Source organism: Atractosteus spatula, chromosome 7 (assembly GCF_055471065.1).
Source record: "Atractosteus spatula isolate fAtrSpa1 chromosome 7, fAtrSpa1.hap1, whole genome shotgun sequence".
Taxonomy (NCBI): domain Eukaryota; kingdom Metazoa; phylum Chordata; class Actinopteri; order Semionotiformes; family Lepisosteidae; genus Atractosteus; species Atractosteus spatula.
Window position 1 is genome coordinate 52,292,077 of NC_142712.1, and position 23,886 is coordinate 52,315,962.

A 23,886-nucleotide genomic window follows, 5' to 3' on the forward strand; every position below is an offset into this window, starting at 1 on the left:
TGCTTTATGACAGCTACCTGTAATATGAGCTACAAATATTTTATCCTGAATTTTTTACAATTAATAGTTAAGGTCTTTCAACTGATATTATCAGTAAGAGACAGACATTTTGGAATCCCTAATGATTTCAGTGATTTACCAGCAATGCTTTCTTATTAACTAAGATGAATTTGGTTCATAAGACTGTGGTAAGTTGTCAGTGATGGAAAAATGCAATAATTTTTTTCAAACGCCTTTGAAGGTGACTCTTCAGATGTCAAATTGCTGCTATGTCATGCAGTTTCGCTGCAAACTAGATGCTCAATGTCAGCAGGAGTCGTACTGGAGATATCAGCTAGGGCTGCTTCTTGTCAACAACACCCATGGAAAAGCAGGTTGCTGAGAGAATGTAGTTGTGTGGAGATCAAGAGGACAAAGTTTATTTATTTATATTTCTCCCTTCAGCACTGTTAGTCTGGTGTTTTCTCTGATGGATGTGACACTCCAAAAAACATTCATAATTACTGAATTAATTCCTCTTTTTAACTAAGAGAAACTTTGAATATACAGATAGCAAGAATTGGGGGTCTTAAAAGACAGAACAGTGTCTCATAAAACCAAAACTATAGAAAAAGGAGTTCTACTGGAATATTTACACATTTTGGACTTGTTTCAATGCAAATGTAAGTGATCCAGGCCAGCAGCATTTTTGTGTGCATCTAATAGCAGCCAAACTCATTGAAGGTTACTCTCTCCCCCTTTTCTTTTGTTTCTTTTTTCAACAATAACAACAAAAGCTAAAGCACAACATGGCTTAAGGTTGCTCTTTGTAGAACATTTCCACATTCTAATCTTCTAACTAATAAATCCTACCCTCTTCCCAGTTTTAAGAAAACTTTATGGAAAATAAGAAATAGAATCTAGAAATTTCCAAAAAGGTATATCAATTTTTTTTTTGCGTGGGAATTCTAGTGCTTTCTGCTTCTTTAGTTATAACTTGTTAATGTATTGTATCAATTTGTCATGAGCAGCATTTATTATTAACATATTCACCTACTCTTAATATACTGTACACCTACAGCTTTCATTATTTTGCTCCTAACGCCTAGGCTCTGAATTCAAGTAGAAGCTGCCCAATCCCACACTTCTGAGAGTATCTAAGATACATGTGCAGTCTTTAACAATGCTGGCTACCACTGCAGAGTTTAGTGTTAGACTGTGTAAATATGAACTCCCAGTACAGAAACACAATGAAAATCTCAGAATAAATGACATTTGAAAGACTTCTGTTCAGTCTGAACTTGACAAGTGAAGTCTTAAATGCTGAGCTTGTGTCATCTATAAATAATAACTCCTGATGTTTGCATGAATTTGATCACAGAGCTTCAGTAATTAAACAGCGAGGCAACGCTTCCTGCGTTGTTAGTCTGAAGCTCCTCTTCGTCCCCCTTTCACACTAAAATGATTAAATCCTTTCTAATTCTCTATTCAACATTCCAGTGACATCCATCACTAGCCTGTTTGCCCCTATTAAATGTTTATGAGCAAAAACAAGATAGCACACAATAGTACATTTTTTCATTTACATTTAATTTAGCTTTTGTAGTTTTAGCTCTTTAACTTTACTTTTTTACTGTACCTAATTGTATTTCAATTGATTTTCCCACTGAATCCCTCTCCTGTCATCAGCAGAGATAAAGATCACTCTCTTGAGTTGTTAGAACTTCTGACATATCCTTCACCTTACTATCCAGTGCAGCCAACTTCATAAGAAGTCGCTGGCCTGCTTTTAAAGCACTAATCTGAACTCTAGCAGATAACCTCTGTCTGAGTGTTGTCCTATCTTACTTGTACTCTTTTTTTCTCCCTACGTAGTCCCATCCCCCACCATCTCAATAGGCTGCAGAGAAAATTGCCCATTCCCCATAGAATATGCTGTTCTGATTCTTGCAGTTAAACATAGACGATAAGCATTTCATGCTAAATATAGTTTGTCTGATTAAGGACTGGAGCACTGCTGCTGTGTCAGTTCCCAATCTGTGCAGCACTGTGCATCTTCCAGGCAGCAAGATTTTTTTCCTTGCACGAAAATGCTGCAATGCGTCTCGGAATGCCAGGACTGGGTCAGTGTGACGGGGCTGCCGGCAACAGCCAGCCAACCATCTCCATAGCAACAGCCAATAGCATGGTGGCGTTTGCTGACTGAGGAGATGCGACGTTGTTGTGGCAGTAGTGCATGGAAGCAACTGCGTTGGGTGTGATTAGCTAATTAGGTTTTCTAAAAGTGCCAAAAAGATAGCATTTTAAAACAGTCAGACCAAGACACGTAAGGCTGTATTGAATCATAATTAGGCTGACACTTGTTGCTTGTTTCGTTTTAACTGAGTTCTGTAAAATAAAAAAGAGTGACCTAGTCACTAGTTAGTTAAGAACTAGTTATGCTCTGATTGAAGTTTTGGTCTCTAGAGTTTTAATCTGCCTGTATTTATTTGTTCCTCTGCATCACAGCCCACCAGTAGTTTCACAGCACTGTGATACCCGACCTGTCAGTCTGCGTTCTTCGTGAGAAATGGCAAGCCTCTGTAAGCCAATCAGACATGCCCTGGAGGATTTGTCTTCCTGGGAGAATGTTGTTGCACAGAACTCTGCAGTGGCAGGTATGCTAGGACAGGCTTGAGGATTCCAAACAGGGGCAAAAATATTGGATTTTAGTTTTCAAGACCACACATTCAGTCTGTCCTACTTTTAAAATGAAATATTCAGTTGGTCACTTAATTTGCGGTTTGGATGCCAGACAAGAGGCAAAGTTGGAGTGATTTCTCTATGCTATGTCAGATTTAGTGTAGGGTGAAAATCCTGTCTCCCTATTCAATCTTTTACTTAGGTCTTCTTGCTGTAAATATTTTTTAAAGATACTATAGGAGCTGTTACACTGTTATATATCTTATATGAGAACAAGAGATTTGGTACTTTTACTCAAAATAAATTTTAACATTTTAAATTATTGTTCACAGGAACAGCCTTTAAGGCTGCAATGGCAGAGTCCTTGCAGTGCCTCCTGTCTTGCAAGAGTCTGCAGTCTTCGCTGTTGGTAATGATTCAGGTTTCAAAACGATAACCCCCTGTGAGACAATAGGGTTTCCCTCCAGATGTTTCTTATGGCAATGTTATTTTACCCTGGCCTATTATTAGATTCTGTACTGGTATTTAAACAAAAGGAATTAAAAGATTATCTACACACTGGTGGCATGACAGAAATGCTGACATGTATCACAGCTAATCCAGGTGGGTGTTACAGAAGAGAAAAATTGACGCACTCTGCTGCAGACATTGCAGTAGGGCCCTGCTCTAACCTAGCCTTCTTCCTGCTGCAGAATGTTTAGTTGTTAAAAAAAACTCAGCCAATTTAATTTCACTCAAAAGAAGGTTTTCTCTGGTGAAGTGAAACAAACGCAGCGAATTTGGTTCTGCTCTAGGGAGTGATGATATAGTCAGTCTCCGCAGTCTGTTATAACTGCAGAGAGAGGCTTTCAGACACGGCGAATGGCATTACTGTCCTCTTGTGCACTTTAATGTATTTGTTTTCTGTTTTTGTAGAGACTTTTTAGTGGCCATGACAGGAATCGACTGATAAAACTGTTTGTGCGGTCCTCCATTTATCTGCAAAGCAGCTGCGTCATGACAAAGCGCCATAAGATCATTCTGAGACTTTCCTATTAATGTTCCTCCAAAGTGCCCTGATGACTCTTTTGGTTGAAAGCCAGTCCATTAGAACTACCACTTAAAAGGCTGTTTCATGATGTGTTCAATGAAAAAAAAATGCTTATTCTTGTAGAGATTTTTTTTTCTTTTAATCTACCAACTGGGATTCAGAGCTGCATGTTTGCCTTCTTTCACAACATGGCCTTCGGAATTTGTATTTTAGATCAATTTTCTTGTTTGGTGTTCTTTTAAATACTAACAGGAAATGTACACTTGTGTACTCTGATTTTAAGCCATTGATTTAGGAATGTGGTGATCATTTGGAACGTCAGGTTTGAGCAAGCCTCAAATGACAGTTTGCCACTACAATTAAGAACCCTATTTCGTGGTTTTGCAGTACGAAGAGAAGCTTTGTGAACCATGTACTGTAAACATTTAAAATATAAACTATGTTTATTATAAAACATAGTTTTTTAACATTGTTGACCTCTAATGAAGATGAGATGGCTGTAGATTTCAGGTCTGTCAAAACCCCCTGAGAGCAGTTGACTGGTGTTCTGCACAGAGTATCATAAAATTAAACATCTTCCGATTTCAGAACCAATATTGTGTTTATTAAACTTTAAAGATGGGGTGGTTCAAAATGTGCAATACATTTTTATAGGTATCAATAAGCTGGTGTAGCGGAGCTAGTTCGGATACGGTGACGTCAGCGCCCTCACTGCGCGTAGCAGGGACCTCAGCTGCCTGGGCTGAGGGAGGTCTCCTTTAGCTCACGCGGTTGGTGCCCTGTTGCGTTACGCCAGAGACCCGGGTTCGCGACCCAGGTGTGCGGGACGGAACGGGTGGCGGAGGGGCACAACACCCCGCGGAACCGCGACGATCACACCAAGGCAGCTTTTTTTTGTCTATGAAATGTCAGTACCTTTCCTTATGTCTCTTTTTATCTCTGTCTTCCACAGGACAAAGAACTCTGCATCACAAAAGCGATGTCCTCGAGACGGTTGTCTTAGTTAATCCATCAGAGGATACCATTGCCTCTGAGGTAGGTTCCCTGTTGGCAGGTGACTTTGGCCTTTTGAGTCATGCTGTCAAATTAACAACACAAAAAGTGCCAACACAAGAAGAGCTTTGTTCAAGGTGTTAACTTTGAGACAGTTAAAGTTAAAGTAATAATTATTCTGTGAGAAGTTCCCACGTCTGCATATGTATATTTATGTATGCTGTAGAGTACTCTCTAAAATTGTCTTTGATTTATGCTGTCATGACATCTGGTCCAGTAACTTAATGCATGTAGGTAGATATCTAAGTTATTGCAAATAATATACAAATTAAAATATTCATATTCCTGTGATGCAATCTGATGGTCATCATGCTGGTCTGTATTTAACACGTTCCTGTCAACCTCTCTACACCTGTCTAGATCCACTCTCTGATCACTGACTCAGCTGCACACAAGCTCCTAGTCCTGAGTGGCCAGAGCTCTGATCAGGGAGGTGACCTTATCTTACAAAGTGGGGTATTCTCCTTTAAAAACTTCTCAGACATCTTTGCTGATCCTGAGGTAAGGAACAATTTTTTTAAATACGTTTGTCACATGGACAATTTCAATGTTATATACCATGTTAAATGAAAGTTATAAGGCAGAGTGTGTTTAGTATCTATTTTTTTTTGCATGGGTGCAGTAAATTAGTTTGGACTGAGAATACTAAATGACCAATCCTGCTTCTGTCTTTCATCTCACAGGTGAGTAACCTGCTGAGCGGAGCAGCCCCAGAACACCAGGCCACTCTTACGGTGATCTGTCAAGGGGAGGGGGGCTGGAGCTCCCTGGGGCAGCAGCATCAGCACTTTCGGGAGTTCTTGGACTTCAGACTGAACCCTGACCCTGTGCTGCCCGAGATGGAGGGCGTTTCGGAGTTCACAGAATATGTCTCCGAAACTGTAGACGTGCCCTCACCTTTTGACCTTCTGGAGCCCCCTACCTCAGGGGGATTTCTAAAGCTCTCCAAGCCCTGCTGCTACATTTTCCCTGGAGGGCGAGGGGATTCTGCACTCTTTGCAGTCAATGGCTTTAATATCCTCATTGATGGAGGCTCCGAACGGAGATCATGCTTCTGGAAGCTCGTCAGGCACTTGGATCGTATCGACTCTATTCTTCTTACACACATTGGAGCAGACAACTTGCCAGGTATAAATGGACTCCTCCAGAGAAAAATAGCAGAGCAAGATGAGGAGCAGTCACAGGGATCCACCACCTACAGTGACTGGATGAAAAACTTGATCTCACCAGAGCTTGGAGTGGTCTTCTTCAATGTTCCTGAGAAATTACGAATGCCTGAATCCACGCTGAAAGTGAAACGGAGCATTGAGGAGGCTTCCCTCACCTTGCAGTACCTCAATAAGCTTGGGATCAAGCCTGAGCCCCTGTATAGAGTAGTGAGCAACACTATTGAGCCCATCACTCTTTTCCACAAGATGGGCGTAGGCAGGTTAGACATGTATGTGCTTAATCCAGTCAAGGACAGTAAAGAAATGCAATTTCTTATGCAGAAGTGGGCTGGCAACAGTAAGGCTAAGACTGGAATAGTACTGCCCAATGGAAAGGAAGGAGAGATATCAGTTCCTTACCTGACATCAGTCACAGCTCTGGTTGTTTGGCTTCCTGCTAGCCCCACAGAGAAGATTGTCAGAGTCTTATTCCCTGGAAATGCCCCACAGAACAAAATCTTAGAAGGTCTGGAGAAATTAAAACACCTGGACTTTTTGAGATACCCAGTGGCTACTCAGAAGGATATTTCCTCTGGAGTACCTCCTCCAGTGTTAAAACAAACTAAGATGAAGCAAAGGACAGATAGCAAGGAAAGTCTTAAATCATCCCCTAAGCCTCAAGCTTCAACAAAAGTTTCTAAGAAAGAGGCAGATGCTCAAGATGAAGCTTCAGTCACTGAAACCAAAACTGAGCCAGCAAAAGAGAACAAAAATGAAAAGAAAGAGGAGAAAAAACTGAAGGAAGGAGATAAAATCACAGTCAAGTCACCAAAGGCCAAGACAGAAACAATTGAGGCTGCAAAGCTGGAAAAGAAGAAGCTATCAAAAGAGAAGACCATCAAAAAACATCCTAAAGAAAGGGTGTCCAAAATGGATGAGAAGAAAGACAAAGAAAAAAAAGAGATCAAGAAAGAAAGGCGTGATGTGAAGAAAGAAGATGCTGTTAAAAAAGAGGAGAAGAAAGAAGCCAAGGCGAAGGAAGACAAAAAGAAGGAAACTGCCAAGCCAGAGCTAAAGAAGATAACTAAACCTGACCTGAAGCCATTCACTCCTGAGGTCAGGAAGACGCTGCATAAGGCTAAAATGCATGGCAAGCCCAAAACTGATAAAACTAAAGCCAAAGCAGCTAAAGAACAGTCCACTGAACAAAAGCCTGTTGAAGGTACAGAAGAAGGGCTTGCGGGTTCTGAGCCTCAGCCTGAAGTACAACAGCCTCCTCTAGCACTGGAAGACAGGTCCATTGTTTCCTCCCCAGAAGATCTAACCAAGGATTTCGAAGAGCTTAAACAAGAAGTCACACAGCTGGGAGAAGAACCAACAGAGGATACTTTAACAGTGTCCAAGCCTCCAGCAGATGACACTGTGATCCCTAGCCCTTACCAAGAGGAAGATACAGAAGAAAGGATTGTCTCACAAATCGTAGAAGACAAAAAGTTTCCTCCCTTGGAGTCCCCTGATGAGGGAATTACAACCACAGATGTTGAAGCCGAATCTCCACATGATGAAAAGCAAATTTCACAGGAAAAAGAGCCAGAAATGGCATCAAAGATAGGAGAGAAATTTGAGGATGAAGGCACAGCAATGGAGGAAGAGGAGGAAGAAGAGCAGGAGGAAGGAAAAGAAATAGCTGAAAAGAAGGAAATAGAGGATGAAGAGGATATGGGAATGGGGGAAGAAGAAGATGGATTAAAATGGAAGGAAACACAGGAAAAAGGTGTGGATATAAAGCATGAGGAAGAGGAGATGGAAAAGTGTGAAAAATATACTGAAAAGTTTGAGATGAAAGAAAAGGAAGAAGCTAGGAAAGCTGAACTAGAGGAAGATGAAGAGGAAGAAGAGGGAGACGTAGTTGAAAAGGCAGAGCTGGAGGAAGCAGAAGACTTAAATGAAACAGCTGAGGAGGAACTGAAGGTCACAACTGAGGGAAAAGAAAAACTTGACAAGGATGCCAAAACAACAGATGAGAAAATCTTTGCCAAAGAACAAGATGAAGATGCGTATCTGTCCAATGTAGCAGCAGCAACAGCTGCTGTCACTGCAACTGTACAAGGTGCAACAGCAGCTGAACACATCTCTTATATTCAGGATGAGACTATTCCTGGTTACTCTGAAACTGAGCAGACCATTTCTGATGAAGAAATTCATGAGGAAACAGAAGACAGAATACCACATCTACGCTATGAAGTTGGTTCCTATGATATTTCTGTTCCTGATGAAACAGGCTCATTTGATGCCATCCATGGTATGCAGGAGATGAAAGCAGCTGCTCTGACAGATGTATCAGATTTGGCAACAAAGGGCTTCATAGGAGGGCAAGATCCAGCATTAGCTGTGTACTCTACTAACATTATTGCAGCACCCTTGGCAGAAGAAGAGCACATTTCATCAGCCACTTCCATCACTGAATGTGACAAATTATCATCTTTTGCCACTTCTGTTGCTGAAGATCAGTCCGTAGCATCTGTGACAGCACCTCAAACTGAAGAGACAGGAAAGAGCTCTTTGCTTCTTGACACGGTCAATAGTATTCCATCTTCCACTCGTACAGAGGCCACCCAAGGAAGGGATTACTTACCTTCTGCTGGGACTATTTCTCCTACTTCCTCCTTAGAAGAGGACAAGTGCTTCAAGTCCCCTCCATCAGAGGAGTACCAACCCATTGCAGTAGAAGGAGATGCTGCTGGGAGGATGACACAGCTCCATGAGGAGGAAGATGAAGAAGAGGAGGATGAAGAGGAAGATCAGACTCCTAATGTTGAAATGCCACTTGGAAAGCTCCAAGAAGGCTATGCATCTCCTTTGATGTTTCAGGACACAGAGAAGGATTCAGAAATATTTATATCATCTGAAAAACAGCCTGCTTCCACATCTGCTATGGAGACCATTACCCAGCTAGCTGTGGATGACATCCAGACTTCTGTCTCCACAGATGATACCAAGGATGGGACTTTTTCAAAGGCCTTTTCCCCTCCTCCCTCTCTTTCCAGTGCTTTGGTGACAGACTCTAGTGGATTTCCAGATACTGAGGAAAGATGCCTCAGTCCAGATGACAGTACAGTAAAAATGGCCTCCCCAACACAGTCTGGTCCTACCAGTGCAGGACACACACCTTTCCATCAGTCTCCTGTTGAAGAAAAATCAGAAATTGCCCCAGGACTGCAAGAGCACAAGAAAGATGAAAATGAAATAATTCAACAAGCAACCACAACAGAGGCATCTCCTGCAGAACAGGTGGAGGAAATAAAAGGCAAGGAAGACGCAGTCCTTGAAATTCCTAAAGAGGCAAAACCAGAGACGGTCACAATTCCAGATGTTGACAAATTATCATTGCTTGAACAGGACACTGTAGCACTGAAAGAAAGTCCACCCAGCCCTCTACCTAAAGACTTGCCACCAACCAGCCCGATTCCTAAAGACTTGCCACCAACCAGCCCTCTTCCTAAAGACTTGCCACCACCCAGCCCTCTTCCTAAAGACTTACCACCACCCAGCCCTCTTCCTAAAGACTTACCACCACCCAGCCCTCTTCCTAAAGACCTACCACCACCCAGCCCTCTTCCTAAAGACATACCTGTTTCTCAAGAGCAAAAGAAAGTTGATGAAGTACATGCTATTGAGCTCTACTCTACAACAACTGAGCTTCTACCAAGGGAGGAGACAAAGCCAGATTCTGTAGAGGAAGAGTTAACCATACAGAGGAAAGATATCTCTCCTGTAGAGGGAGAAAAGGAGCTTCTGGAAAAAGATATAACTGGTGAAAAGGCCTCATTTCAAGAAACAGATGAGGAAGAGGATGAGGAAGACTATGAGGAGAGAGATATCAAGGAAAGTACAAAATCCAAATTTCTGGAAGAGAAAGAAAGCACATTTCTGGATGAGGAATATACCCGTGAGGCTAAATCTCTAAAAGAAGAGAAAATTGAGGAATTCCCAGTATCTATGACTAAAAACATCTCGTCAGAAAAAGAAAAGGAGCAAGAGCCAGAGAAAAGTTTTGAATCACCCTACCTTAAAACCACACAGGCCAAGTCACCTGAAAGACATGCAGCATCTCCTGTGGACCATGAAGCAAAGCCACAGGTAGTATACTCAGATGAAGAAGAGGAAGAAGAAGACGAAGAAGATGAAGAGGATGCCATCTGCATGGGGGGCGCAGGGTCTAGGCCTTTGTCACTTGAGGCAAGCAAAATAGATTTCATGTCTGATGATTTGCCATCTGTTCCTTCCTCTGACATAGTTCAGCCTGATCAGTTTCAACCAGAAAAGAGAAGTGATTCCTATGCAACTTCTGCTTTGACAACTGATGTAAGTATGGTTGATTTCTCTAGCAAAGACTTAAAGACACAAGTTCTGACTGATGCCGAAGACCAGTTGACTTATTTGCAAGGTGGAGACATCTCACCCGAACCAGAGGAAAAGGTTGTGTTGTCCAAGGCAGAAGAGATTATAGCAGTACCTTCTTGTACAGACGTCTCTACCAGCAGCACCTCGGTGATCTCTGAATCTGTTCTTCATCCTTACACTGCTGAGAAGACCTCTGTGGATTCAGTGCTTTTTGGCGCAGAGAGCCAGAGCAACACAGAGCAAACCTCCCCTAATGAAACATCCATGCCTCCCCTTATTCAAGGCAAAGCTGATGACCATTATTCTCTAGATGAGCCAGCAGTAAATATAACCAAAGATGAAGAAAAACCAGGGAAGGAGGCAAAGCGGGAAATGGAAGGTGAGCGTGAGGCAGCATCTCCAGGTCTCCCCCCAACATCTTCATTCTTCATCCCAGAAAAAGACCAAGTAAAAAAGACAGTTGAAGACAAAAAAGAATCCTCTCAAACAATGGAGCTGCATTCTCCTAAAGACCAAGAGAAACAAGACCTGTCAAAATATTCTCCTGAAGAAGAAAAACCAGCAACAAAAGGGGAGACATGGGACTTAAAGGAAAGCTTCCAGTACTCCATGGGTGAAGATGAGGCTTTAGGCATCCACTACGATGACAATAAAACATCAGCAGAGAAAGAGCTGGACAAATCCCCAGAAAGAGCAGAAACTGTGGATGTGTTCACGAAGGATGAACAGCACAGGGAAGAACCAATCTCATTCAGCCGAGTTGATTACCACACAGAGGCTTATGTAGAACCAGGGAAAAGTGTTCATTTTGGTCTTTATGACTTAGAAAGGGAGAGTATTGCTGGAGAACTTGGAGAAGATCGTGAAAAAGGCCAGGAAGAGGAGCATGAGAGGGAGGAGAGACAGCCCACCCCTTTTGTGGTTGATAAGAGCTTTACATACACTGAGATTTATGACAATAAACAAATGCCAGATATGGAGCCCTCTTCCTCTGCCCTAAGTCATATGGAGCAATACACTGATTACCTGGAGAAGGAAGTGCCTTTGGAAAAAGAGAAGGAGGCTGATCAGAAAGATCACAGTCCTTCTTCTCATCCAGTTTCACCAGAAGTCAAGGATAAGGATGGAATGTCTCCTAAAGAGGAAGAGGCCCTTTTGAGTGCACAGAGTGAAAAAGAGCTGTCTTCACCTTTGTGGACTCAGACTAAACTGGATGAAAAATCTCAAACTGCCTTGTCAGATTTTGATGATGTTCCTGCAAAACAGTCCATGGCTAAGAAGGATGAAAAAGTGATTACAGACCAAGACAAGGAGAAACAGTATACATCTGAGGCAGAAAAATCAGAATCTCCTTCTAGTCAGTTTTCACTGGAAGAGAAGGAGCTCTTTTCTCCTACCGCTCAGCCAGACGACAAGGACAGTCAAGCTAGCACAGCCTCATACAATGAACCTTCAGTTCAGCACCTGGATGACAACATCCTTGCATCTGATTATGCTTGCAAAAGTATGGCTGGTGCCAGTAAATCAATGATGACCTACTATGAGAAGGAAGAGGCAATTGAGAGGGGTGAAATGAGATTAATGATGGAAGAAGAGCAGGAGGACGAAGGAGAGGAGGAAGAAGAGGTGGGAGAAGAAGAGGAGAGTGCTAGCGACTCAGATTTGGAGAAAGGTGCTAAAGAAAAATCAGAAAAGGAATCCAAGGCTGCATTCTCTGCAGCTGCTTTGGAATATTCATATGAGAGCTTCACAGAGAAAGACTCAGTGCTTCCAGGGAAGAAGGAGGAGGAAAAGAAACAAGAAACCTCCTGTAGTGAACTAGACTACAGCTTTGATATACAAGGGAAGCCCTCCACTTCTGCAGTGTTTGAACCAACTCCCAGCAGCAGCCAGAAGGCAGAGGCAGAAGAATTTCTTCAGAAAGAAGTGAGCAGTGCATCTTCTCTGTTCTCTGGCAGCTACACTGAGATCAGACAAACCGAGGCCAAAGGATTTTCTTCTGGGGTTGAATACTCCTATGATGAGGTTAGGAAAGACTCCTTCCTTGTGAGAGAGCTGGAAACACAAGATCAGAAAGACAAGAGCCCTGGACCTGATCATCTTGGGCTCTCCTTGACTTCCAAGACAAGTGAAGATAAATTCTTCCAAAGTGAGAAAGATCTTGAATTTGAAAAACAGAAGACTCCTGACCTACTGAGTAAAAAACTGGGGGATTCATTCACATCTGGTTTTGACTATACCACCACATCTGCAACTTCATATTCTTCTTCCTCATCTTACAGCTATTCCTCTTCAGCTTCTGCATCTCTCTGCACTTACCGTCCATTTGGAGAGGAACTGGAGGCTGCGGCTGCCACCTCTGACACACTCTTTAAAACTGATCTCGACAGCACTGGCTTTGAATACTCCTCTTTTAAAGAGGAGCCTTCCTTAATCATGGAATCCCCTTTCTCAAGTGCAGGAGGGATGGTAAAAGATGAGTACCTGGAGGTTTCTGAAAAGCTGGTTACCGCCCCCACGACTGCTGAGTCGTCCTCCAGTCTCACGCGATTTTCTCCCCTCAGTCCCTTTGAAGAGGTCAAACCCTTCCCCCCAATGTCTCCTGCTGCAGATGAATTAAAAAAAGAGCAGGTTAGCTTGACAGACACCACAACAGAAAAGGAACATCATCTTGACACTTCCTATAAAGCTGATTGGGCAGATGAACCAGTATTATCTGTGGGGCCAGGAGCATCTGCCCCTTACTCCCTTTTGTCACAGTCCATTGAAAAAGAGACCACAGCACGGAGTCTGTTTGATGTCTCTCCATTGCAGCCAGCAGATTCCACTGCCAAAAGGTTCATGGAAGAGATGGATGCTGCTGAGGAGGACACTTATTTCTGTGAGATGGAGCAGACCACCTTACCGTGTCGGATCGAATGCCAAAGAATTCCAACAGCTGAACCAGCTGAGCAAAAAGCAGTTACGGCAGCCCCGACTGAGGCCATCTCCCCCTCTCTTACCTCGGCCAGCCCCCTCCCAGATGTGCTGGCATCATTTTCTGCTCCACCACCACAGCCTGCACAGTCAGCAACTGCAAATGGGCCCACAGAAGTTAGCATGAGCCCACCAGAAGCTCTCTATGGAGTGACGGATGCTACCTGCACAGGAGCAGCAATACTGGAAAGAACAGAGAAGAAGGAAGAGGAAAAAGCTATGGAGGAGAAGAAACAAAAAGAAGACGAAAAGAGACAGAGCTGCACACTTGAATGGGAACCACAACAGCAGCAACAGAGAGCAATGGTATCTCATCCACATTCCCGTGAGGAAGACGACTATGAGGATGATGATGAGAGGGAGCCAGATCGTCCAGCCCGCCCTCTCTCCTTGGCCTCAGGTGATCAGACCTTTCACTCACCGTTCTACCCTGAAGAGCTTATGAAAGCAGAAGAGGATTCTGAACAAGTCCCTCCCGATGTCTGCTTGGGGGCTGCCTCATCTTACTCTCCTTCAGCATCTGTTAGATACTCCTCCTGTGAGTACAAACACCGTAAAGGAGAGCTCTCCCCATCTTTCATCAACCCCAGCCCACACCAACTCTCTAGTGAAGAGGAGGAAGAAGAAGGGAGTGACCAGTCACAAGATGGTGATGAAAACCAACAGCAACAGCCATCAGTCAAGCGGAGATCCCACAAACAGCAGCGTCACCACACTCTGCATCATGGTCACCATGGAGATAACAATGGGAGTCAGTCACATCATCTCCCTGGTGCCATGGCAGCTGGCCTGGGGGTAGCTGGCGAGGAAACCCCTCCAACCTCAGTTAGTGAATCTCTGCCTTCACAGTCTGACTCTGATGTGCCTCCTGAGACTGAGGAGTGCCCATCAATTACTGCAGAAGCCAACCTGGATTCTGATGAAGATGCAGAGTACTTGCCTGTAGACAAATCTGCTGCTGTAGGTGGAGGAGGCAACCATCACACCTCCTCCTCCAGGACATCAGACAGAGCTCATGATCCCCCACCTGCTCCCATGGTAGACCCTTTCCCTCAACCCCCACATCCTGACGTATGTATGGTTGACCCAGAGGCACTGACCATGGACCAAAACCGCACAGATAAACTGCTCAAGAAGGACACAAAGACTAACAAAGGCCTGCGGAAGACACTTGGAAAGCCTAAGTCAGCCTCACCTGGCCGCAAGGGAGAAACCAGGGTCAAGAGATCCCCCACCCCTGCCAAGCAGGCTTCCAAAGACTCATCTGAGAAGTCTCAACGAACTGCCTCTGTGAAAAAGAAGGAGGGAGAGAAGGCTTCTAAACCACCTCGGGTGTCTGACATTCAAGGATCTCGAGGAGAGGAGAGAGACGAGGTTTCCAGGTCCAGCCAGAGTCACAATCCAAGCAAGGGCCTTGTCAACGGAGTCAAAAGCAACACAGGTACTGTTTACTTACTGATTTATTGAAGAAAAAGCCTGATAATCTTTTTGTAGGTTCTGTAACAATGTTCACAAGCTATTATTACTGCTGCAGGCCACAATCACTATATAATTAAGAGCATTAAGTCTCTAAAAATAGTTGCCCTATACAAAGTAGAGGATCTAAAGAAGGAGCAAGTAATCCCTGTAGCCTTTTTCTTGGAATTCTTCCACTTCACCAGTAATATTAAGTTTTTTTCTCCCCCAGTATAAATCTATATTTAATGGTAATAAGTGTGCATTAAAAAAATCCTCTTTTGAGGAAAAGTTTGACAGTATAAAATAGTCCTAGATCTGTCAGTCATAAATTCAACCTGGAAGTCTAAGGTTCATATCCAAGTCCAAGCTCCATTAAACCCAGCCCATTTATTTAATTGATTTGATGGAAAATTATTCTATCTAGGAGAACATCACAAATCCAGCATTGCTGTTCTTGCCCTCATAGGATCCAGCTCTCAGAAGTCCACTTCCGGGGCGCCCCCTGGACCCCCAATCTATGTGGATCTGGCCTACATCCCTAACCACTGCAGTGCCAAGAACGTGGACCAGGAGTTCTTCAAGCGCATCCGTGCTGCTTACTATGTGGTGAGCGGGAATGACACAGGCAGCGGAGAGCCCAGCCGCAGCGTCTTGGATGCCTTGCTTGATGGCAAGGCTCAGTGGGGCTCAAACCTGCAGGTAACTCCACTTCTGCTGAGATCATTAGTCTGCAGTACTCTTTAATTTACTGCTGTTCATTCTGGCATAAAAAATGGCTTCCTAGGAGCTCTCACTGGCACAGCCACCAGTTAAGAGCTGTTTTCTCGATGGCCATACTCTTTCATACATGATATGCACGTCAGTGACTGTCGGAATAGTTGTGTAGACAATTCTAGGGTTTAAAAATTGAATTATTAGCAATAACTAAAACTAAACAAGACTCCACCATCTTCCTGCTTTTAGGTGTCTGTGCCTGTTGCTTAATAAGACGCTGACTGGCTGCTTTATAAGAAAATAGATATGCCATCTCCTCATTGACTGGAAACGCAAAAAGAAAGGAGGAATAAGAAAGGAACTGTGATGAGGCAGCAGGGATACTCTGGTATTGAAAATGAACACAGTGTGGGAGATGTCAACATGAAACTCCCCTTTTATGGAGCTCTTGGTTCATTCTCTTTATTCACTTTTGAACGAACTATGATGTTTAACTAGAAGAGGAAGAGAGCTGGTTTAAAAATGAAAAGGTGCAAACAATTAACTGCCCTCCAATGTCTGTTTAGTGAATTCAGATATTGTAAGTATTATAGTACCTGGCTTGATGAAGGGATACATTTCTCACTTGGGACCTTATTAAAAATTATGCAGTGTTTTGGGCTGATCACCAAAAATGAATACTACAACAAATAGTGAGAGGACCATGAAGGTATACTTGAAAATCCATTTGACCTATTAACGTGTTATCAATATAAATAAAAGTAGCAGTGCACTTGGTGAATTTGTGGAACACTGTCCTGACAATGAAGAAAGAAGCCTGGAATGCTTGTGATTTGAGAATCCTGATTGGCTGAAACAAAATATTAGGGCTAAAGCTGCAGTGTTTGACTTGTGATGATCTCTTTCTCTTACTCATCATTTCTTCTCTCTTCTCCTTACAGGTGACCCTGATCCCCACTCATGACACAGAGGTGACCCGGGAGTGGTATCAGCAGACCCATGAAAAACAGCAAGAGCTCAACATCATGGTGCTGGCGAGCAGCAGCACAGTGGTAATGCAGGATGAGTCTTTCCCAGCCTGCAAGATTGAGTTCTGAGTCCTGTGGGTGCAGTGTCCTCTCTGTCTTTCTCCTTGTCTCATTTTCACCCCCTGTCCCGCTTTTGTCTCTGGGGCCTTCATCATAGACAAGTGACAGGGATTTATTTCTGCCTTCTTCTGCTCATTCCTCAACATTGTAACACATCCAGGGAATCTCCTTCTTGTTCAGACCTCTTAACCACAAATCAGATTCCCAGTGCTTGCTACCTTTTGGTCTTGGGAGACTGAGCGATCACAGATCAAGGACATTAAGAGGATTCAACCTTTCTCTTTCCTTATACTGAATAAACGTACACACAAACTCCAAATAAGGGTACACACATGCTTGTGTACACACCAAGTTTGAGCCTGTAACACACATTGCAGAAGTTTCACTTTGTGAGCACATCAGGTGTGGCCAGCACATTGAGAACCATTTATTCAAATAGTACAGTACATTTAAGCACTTAAATAAACAAACACCTCTTCTCTGACTACAGCAAGGGCATTTACAAAACTTACCACACTCTGAAACAGCATAATGGTTGGAAAACAACAGGCTCCCACTTGGTGCAGGTTTTCATACACTCCTGTCTAGGTGAATTAATTGCTCCCTTCATAGAATCATTAACCCAAAGCCCACTGTGTCTGTCTTTACCCGCGGGGTAACTGGGACATTGGACTAATTCAAATCTACCACCCTTCCAGCAAATCTTTTACAAAAACGATTTGACGAAATTAAAGCACAAGCAGATGTTTTGTTAGTGTTCAGTATACAGGTGATAGAACTCCATATCTCCATCCCTAGGGTCTCTCCTAATGGCCAAGCATGCCTCAAGTTTTCTTCTGTGTGATCTTTGGCTGTTCCTGTCACCCCATGGATTCAGAGACAATTCCCACTAGCCATAAAGACAAGACATTATGGAAACCCTGTACTGGTGCAGGACATTTGAGTTTGAGCTCATGTCAGCACTGGTAATTATTTCTTAAACCTCCTCTGTGCCATCTCTGAAACTTTTACTTGAGTTTGCCCAGCCTTGCTGATAAATTCAGTGCCTAATAGTAAATGGCACAGAGCCTGCAGAATTTAGATGGGAAAATTTAAGCCTTTAGGCTTTTATTTTTTAAAGCATTTTTATTTAATTCATTATTTTATTCAATAGCATCAAGACTGACAAAGGCACATTAAAATGCAATGAGATGTGCTAGGGCCGTTATTTCAATGAGATTCTTTAAATGTTCAGATGAGCTGAGATAGTTTGCAGAGTTGCACAAAAGAAAATAGTTACAGTTAATGAGCTCTTCATGTCCTGTTTCCTATTTTCAGTACCTGGCTTGGCACTGACAAATGGACTATGTGAGCAGCAAAAGTCCCCCCTGTTCCTGAGAGTATGAGGAAACACCCTAAGCTCTTGCAGTGTATAATATTTATGTCTAGAAAGAAATGTGCTCAACAATTTCAGAAGTACAGGGTGTCAAGTACACGAGCAGAACAGCGACCCTGCTCCATTCTGCAGAATTCGATTTCTTTCTGACAGAGTGAATGCCAGTCTTTCACAAAATGCCACCATCACAATGCATTTGTTGAAAGAAGACTTTTTCTCTGCTTCATGCCAGGGTGTGGGGCAAACGAAGGACATTAGGGACAGATGAAGCTTCTAGCAAATGCAGAGCAAACTCCCAAATATCATTCATTAGGACAGAACCTGCATTTTTTTTTGGTGACCTGTATTTTTTAAAAGCTTACACAGAGAAATAAAAAAAAATGTTTAATAAACAGTTCAGCATTCATAAGCTGGAAAAACAAAACTCAGCAATCTGGGCTGACAAACAGAACCTGATTGAAAAACTGCAGCTTTAACACTTCATTTCTCAGCTTACTGGAGGTAAAATTGTTTGCTATCAACTAGAAGCACTCTTTCTGAAGTTTAATGCTGAAAAATATTTCATGGACTACATCTGGTTATTATTTACCCAGAGAGGGGAGTTTATAATTTGACTTATAATAAATATATAGTTTGCATAGTAACGAGGATACTTTATTCTTGCAGGGGATTTCTATGTGATAGTAAGAAATGGCGCTTTTCTGATCTCTGTTCAGTTCTTGTCATTGTCTTATGTATTGTATTTTAGTGAACATATAAATATATATAAATATATTAGAAGTATAATAATGACTGTAGTGGAGTAATAATGAAAGGGTGAACCCTTTAGCAATCTTATACCTTAGCTTACCAAGGGGTCAGGAGTTGCCTGTATAGCTGCTTTAATTCTGTCCTCTTCTGTACATTTCTCCTGTTTTTCAATCAATGGATTTAAACTCCTGTTTGGGCTTGTTAGTTGGAGACTGTCAGGCTGTGTTAAAATAGACAGGTGCAGCTGGTGTTATATATATAAATATATATATACATATAAAAAAAGGAAAAACAAAAAGAATCAAAAAAAGTTTTTAAAATGCTGCTGTAGCCAACTAATCTAAAACAAATTAAGTTAACCTCTGTTCTTTTTATTTTCACTTTAAATTTTACCCAAGAAAACTCTGTTTCAGAAACACTGGAAATATATATACAGTATAAATCCAAGGAGTAATACATTAGTTTAATTTTAATCATTAATATTTTACACAATTATTCCCTAATTTATTCTGGGCAATCTATGTTCTTTTTTGACATTATTTTCTATGAGGTAGATTTGGCTTATGCACTTGCCAATGCTGCAAATGTAGCAATAGAAACTGTTTGTCATTCAGTGGGCGTGCTCTGAAGCTTGACTGAATTGTGTGACTCCAGTTAAAAAGAGGTCTGGGATAGACTCTGCGATTGAGTTCCTGTACTTACAGTGAGGGAGAGTACGAGTATGTTCCCACAGTAAGGATGGGAAGGTGTGATCGTCATCCACATGTGCCTTGAGGCTCTAAGTCAGGGGTTGAATTTGAAGTGTCTGGCTCACAGGGAGCCCCTCTCACTGATACTAGGCAGGCAGGTCTAGTATAGATAGCAGCGAGAGGGGTCTGCAGAGCCAGAGGTCAGGGAGGAAAGGTTAGAGGTCACATCAAGGGCATAAAAAAGCACCAAGTGAGAATGCATCTTTTTGTTATATTTAGTAATTTACTGTAGGTGACTGAATACTATAAGCTATTGATGTAGAAAGAGAAAAAAGATATCAGAAGCTCGTAAGTGAAGAGGATGCAAATGATCATTTTTAAACATGCAAACCAACAAATGCTCATGACAATGGAATATGTTTTACAATTGTGAGATTTTTGCAGACATTCAAAGTATGAACAAAAACATGTTCTTGGTACTTTTGCCTGTAAAATATACTAATAATCACCCTTTAAACCTCTGAGAATGTGGTGGAAATCTGTCAAAATTTGTGTTGAAAGCATTTTCATCCCTCTACAAGCTTACTGTTTTAAAACAAATTAATTTCACTGGGTGGGTCTTCTTTATAAAAGCAGTGAATTTTCAAAGGATTAAGGTTTCAAACAAATCTGCATATAAAATCTGACCATTATATAGTGGTCATTTGAGTTGGAGGGCATGGAAGTTTTGGGGACGGGGATAGCTATTTTATGTGCCCAGAATAGGGTTTATTATCCTTTAAACTCCAAACTCTTCCAGTTGGGACCATTGATAAAATATCTTTTTTGATATCTTGTTTGGAATTCTGGGCTTGTTGCTTGTAGATGATTTTTAACAAAGTGTTATATATTTAATTCTTTTGTTTGCAGTCTAATATTTTTTTTCATATTTATTTGTAAAAGTTGCTTATTATTGACAGTATTGTCTAATTAAAAAAAAACAAAACATTTTTTTTTTCCACGATTGTGATTGTTTTTTAAGTGCCCTAGTTGGGATAGCACTAATCAGAGGTGACTCGTGTTGTTTACATTTCTTTTACATTGAGGTGTTTAGGGAGTATTGGAATGACAGACAGGAGCCTCGTTGAAAGAAGAGTGTGTTTTTTACAGTATACGTGCCGTTTGTGTCAAGTGATATGAAGGTATGCTCTTTCAAATGCTGCATAATATTTAGCGAACAAAAAGATTGTTGGGGAATCAGGGAGCACATCTGGCAGCTTTGACAGTGTCTACTGGGGTCCGCGTCACTGTGAGCGCCAAGCAGCAGGACGGAAGAGAGCTCTTCCTGAACTCTGCTTGATCAATTACTAGTCGTTTTGTGCAGAATTGATCTAATTGTGGGCCAGCATCGGGTTTACTAGGGCTTTCCTCTTTTTGTTTTATGAGTCACGGGAATTAGCCAAGGCAAAACCAGGGTGGTTATCCCGCGATACCTATAGGGATTTAGCCAGGATTAGCAGTCTTGTTCCTGTATGGAATCGTGCCAATAGTACAAAGTTTCTTCAAAACCCAGAGCAAACAGAGTGGCACTAGTAACTAGAAAAACTAGCTGCTGTCCAGTAAACTATCTGACTCAGCACAGTCAGCCCTCAAATTGGGTAGCTCTACAGTAGGACCAGCCAACAAAGGAGGTTGAATTCATTATTTTGCTCATTCTTGCTCCTTGTGTAAAATGTACAGTGCTAGCTTTTCCGTGCATGCTGTTTATAGTTAAGGAAAACATAACATAGCTGTACAATACCCAGAACAAAGCTGTGACGTAGACAAAGTCTTTACAGCCACTACAAAATAGGAGCTATCCATGCTTGAGGGTGCTGCTATTTCTGTGCTGTTTATTTTTTTTTTTTAGATACATATTAAATTGCTCTCCACGCACAAAAAGGGGCTCTGTGGGAGGGGCATTGAGAGTGGTGTAGGCATTGCTATTGTGGAGACCCAGAAGATAATGGTTTTGGGGCCTAACTATGATGTTGAGTAAATATATCTCAGCAAGACTCTGTAGCCTTTCAAGGTTATTTTGTGCTGCCGGCCTGTTGACCCTTATTGTGTCAGCAGTCATTTCCAAGTATCTTGAAAGCTGGAAATCATGTTTTTTCTCCCCCTGTCTTCGACAGCAGAGTCCAGTTTTATAGTACAAACATTAGTTACATTGAACTGAGACATTTGTTTTAGAGCACTAAAATAGTCTGCTGTTTTGATTTGTCTTCTGTCTGTTTCATGTCTCTCGAGATGCTAGTTCTGTTGTGGTTTAGCCAGTTTTCGACATCTCTACAACCTGGCCATAACAGCAGGCACCCAGAGGCCTTAGCAGTCAGCTATGGGTGCCTGAATGGAACAAACATGTAAGTCAGTTCTTGAGGTAATAAAATCAGAACAAAAACAACTGAGAACTTAAAATCTAGCCTAGTTTCAGAAGTGAATGCACTAACTTGAAAAAAAAAACATTTTGAATGTCTTTGTAGAGTTTGCTTAACTCTAAAAGCTGCTTTGACTTTAGAAATAAAACAATGAAACAAAAAAGCTAAAAAAATAATATCTTGATGAAAGGAAGAACAGATAATATAAGAAAGTGTGAAAGAATGTGATTTACAATACTCAGTGCTCTTGCTGTCTGTGTGCAGATGCAATTTACTTTGTACTGTTGTCTGTTTATATACTTGAGGATAGGCAAGATCCATATTCAAGAGGAGATTTACAAAGGAAAAAGATTTCTGCCTTTTTCCCATAAAAATGCAATGAAAAAACACTAGGGGTGTTCACTTGGACTGCAGATTTTCACCTACTTGAATCAGACTTCCAACAGATTCAAAAGACTTAACACAATTCTACATACAGTATGCTCACAAAATACAAACCTGACTGCCAGACTGGGTGATCAGATTGCTCTAGTTTAAAAAAAAAAGACAGCTTTCATTTTTATCCAATTTTATCTTGGAAGTGATGCATTTTTCAGGAAAAAAAAAAGTAAAATCTAAAAAAACGATGCTGAAAAACCTGCTGTGCAAAACACAGGATCTTGGCTTCAGCTGCATCTTCCCAACTCTCTCCCTAAAATCATCGTCAGACAAAAGCATACAGATCATTTAAATAAGCCTTGCTTGTTTCTGCATGTGATCTCTTATCAGTTATAATCCTGTATGTAATAGTTTAAAAGGAAATTAAACATAAATGCTATTTTAAAAAAAAAATCTGTGAAAAAAAATAAGCAAATTGTCTTAATGGTACTGAAATGGCAGATGTTACCTGGCCGCGCTGCTCTTTTCGCCGTGGGGTGTTGTAAAGAAGGCGCTGTGATAGTTCTTCTTTTTTGCGCTGTATTAATCTTTTAGTTTCTCAGATATTTTGTGTGCAATATTCTGTATCTCTCTTTAAATCTAAAAATAAAAAAATAGAACTACTGCAAATTTATTGTAAAACGGAAACAGCCTGGTGATCACCAATAAAATACATTTATTGAAAATCACCCAGCACTCTTCTGTGTCTTTATTTTTTTCCTATGGTGTGAACGGTAAGCTGTTCTGGTGCTGGCAGACCTGCTTCTCAAAGCCTACCAAGCAGGACACGCCCCAAGGGACTCGTGTTCTTGACACATTTGGAACACAGGTACACGAGGAAGCAAACTGTCTGTCCCATTTTGGACACGCATTTTGGCCCCTGCTTATTAACCCAAGAAAGCCACTCCTGAAGCATTCACACTTTCGAATAATGGCTAATCTACAGTACATATGGGATCACTAAATCTTTGGAAGATGTATTTCGAAAGTATCACGATCATTTGAGCTCGTATCGCTCCCTTCTTTTTTAAGGAGTGGCATTGTGATTATGCATAGAAAACACACATTGTACTATGGTTTACTCATAGACAGGTTTCATGTGGATACAGTTTACTAAATATAACTCCATGCTGGGAAAGGGATGATGCAGAGACGTTGGCCCTTTGCATCTCATTCATAAATCCTAAGGGATGAAATGGGAGCTGATGTAATGCTAAGAAAATGAAAGAACGGATGAACCCTAATTAATCTCCAGTTGCGTTTGAAAGGAGGACCATGGTTTTGAACAATGTACAGATTGTGCTGCCAACTTGCTATCCCTCTGCTGAGGGTATAAGTCTGTATGATCAGTTGGTGTTGTTGGGAGGTGGTAGGGGTATACAATACTCACACTTTTGTAATTCAAATAGAACCACAGGCATCGTTAACATGAGGAAAATGTGAAAGGGGAGGGCAGGAGGGGCACTTGCATACTGTTTATACACACTCGAAGGAATTCTGCTCGTTTTGTTTTGAAAGTGAACTGAAATTTTTCACATTTCTGCATAGGCAGGGACAGGGAAGTGTAGGAGGGTTACAATGAGATGGAGAGGAAGAGGGAAAGAGAGAGTACTGTTTGTACAGACGGTGAAAGGAAGAATTCAGCTCTGTAAACAACCAGCCCTTCAGAGCCCAGGAAAGTGAGAGAGGAAGCATACTCTGATCTGGGCCAGTGTGAATGCGGTCAT

General features: G+C 41.8%; 1 protein-coding gene across 2 annotated transcripts in view; it reads left to right on the forward strand.

Annotated features, from left to right (window-relative positions):
* The window catches only part of map1aa (microtubule-associated protein 1Aa), a 71,849-nt gene extending 49,001 nt beyond the window's left edge, over positions 1–22,848 (forward strand). For both annotated transcript variants that reach the window (XM_088920697.1, XM_088920698.1), the window contains 5 exons: positions 4,644–4,726; positions 5,105–5,245; positions 5,428–14,713; positions 15,197–15,429; positions 16,386–22,848. In XM_088920697.1, coding sequence (XP_088776823.1) covers positions 4,644–4,726; positions 5,105–5,245; positions 5,428–14,713; positions 15,197–15,429; positions 16,386–16,541 — 9,899 coding nt within the window. In that variant the 3' untranslated portion in view covers positions 16,542–22,848. The remainder of the gene's footprint in view (positions 1–4,643; positions 4,727–5,104; positions 5,246–5,427; positions 14,714–15,196; positions 15,430–16,385) is intronic.
* Positions 22,849–23,886: the final 1,038 nt, after the last annotated feature.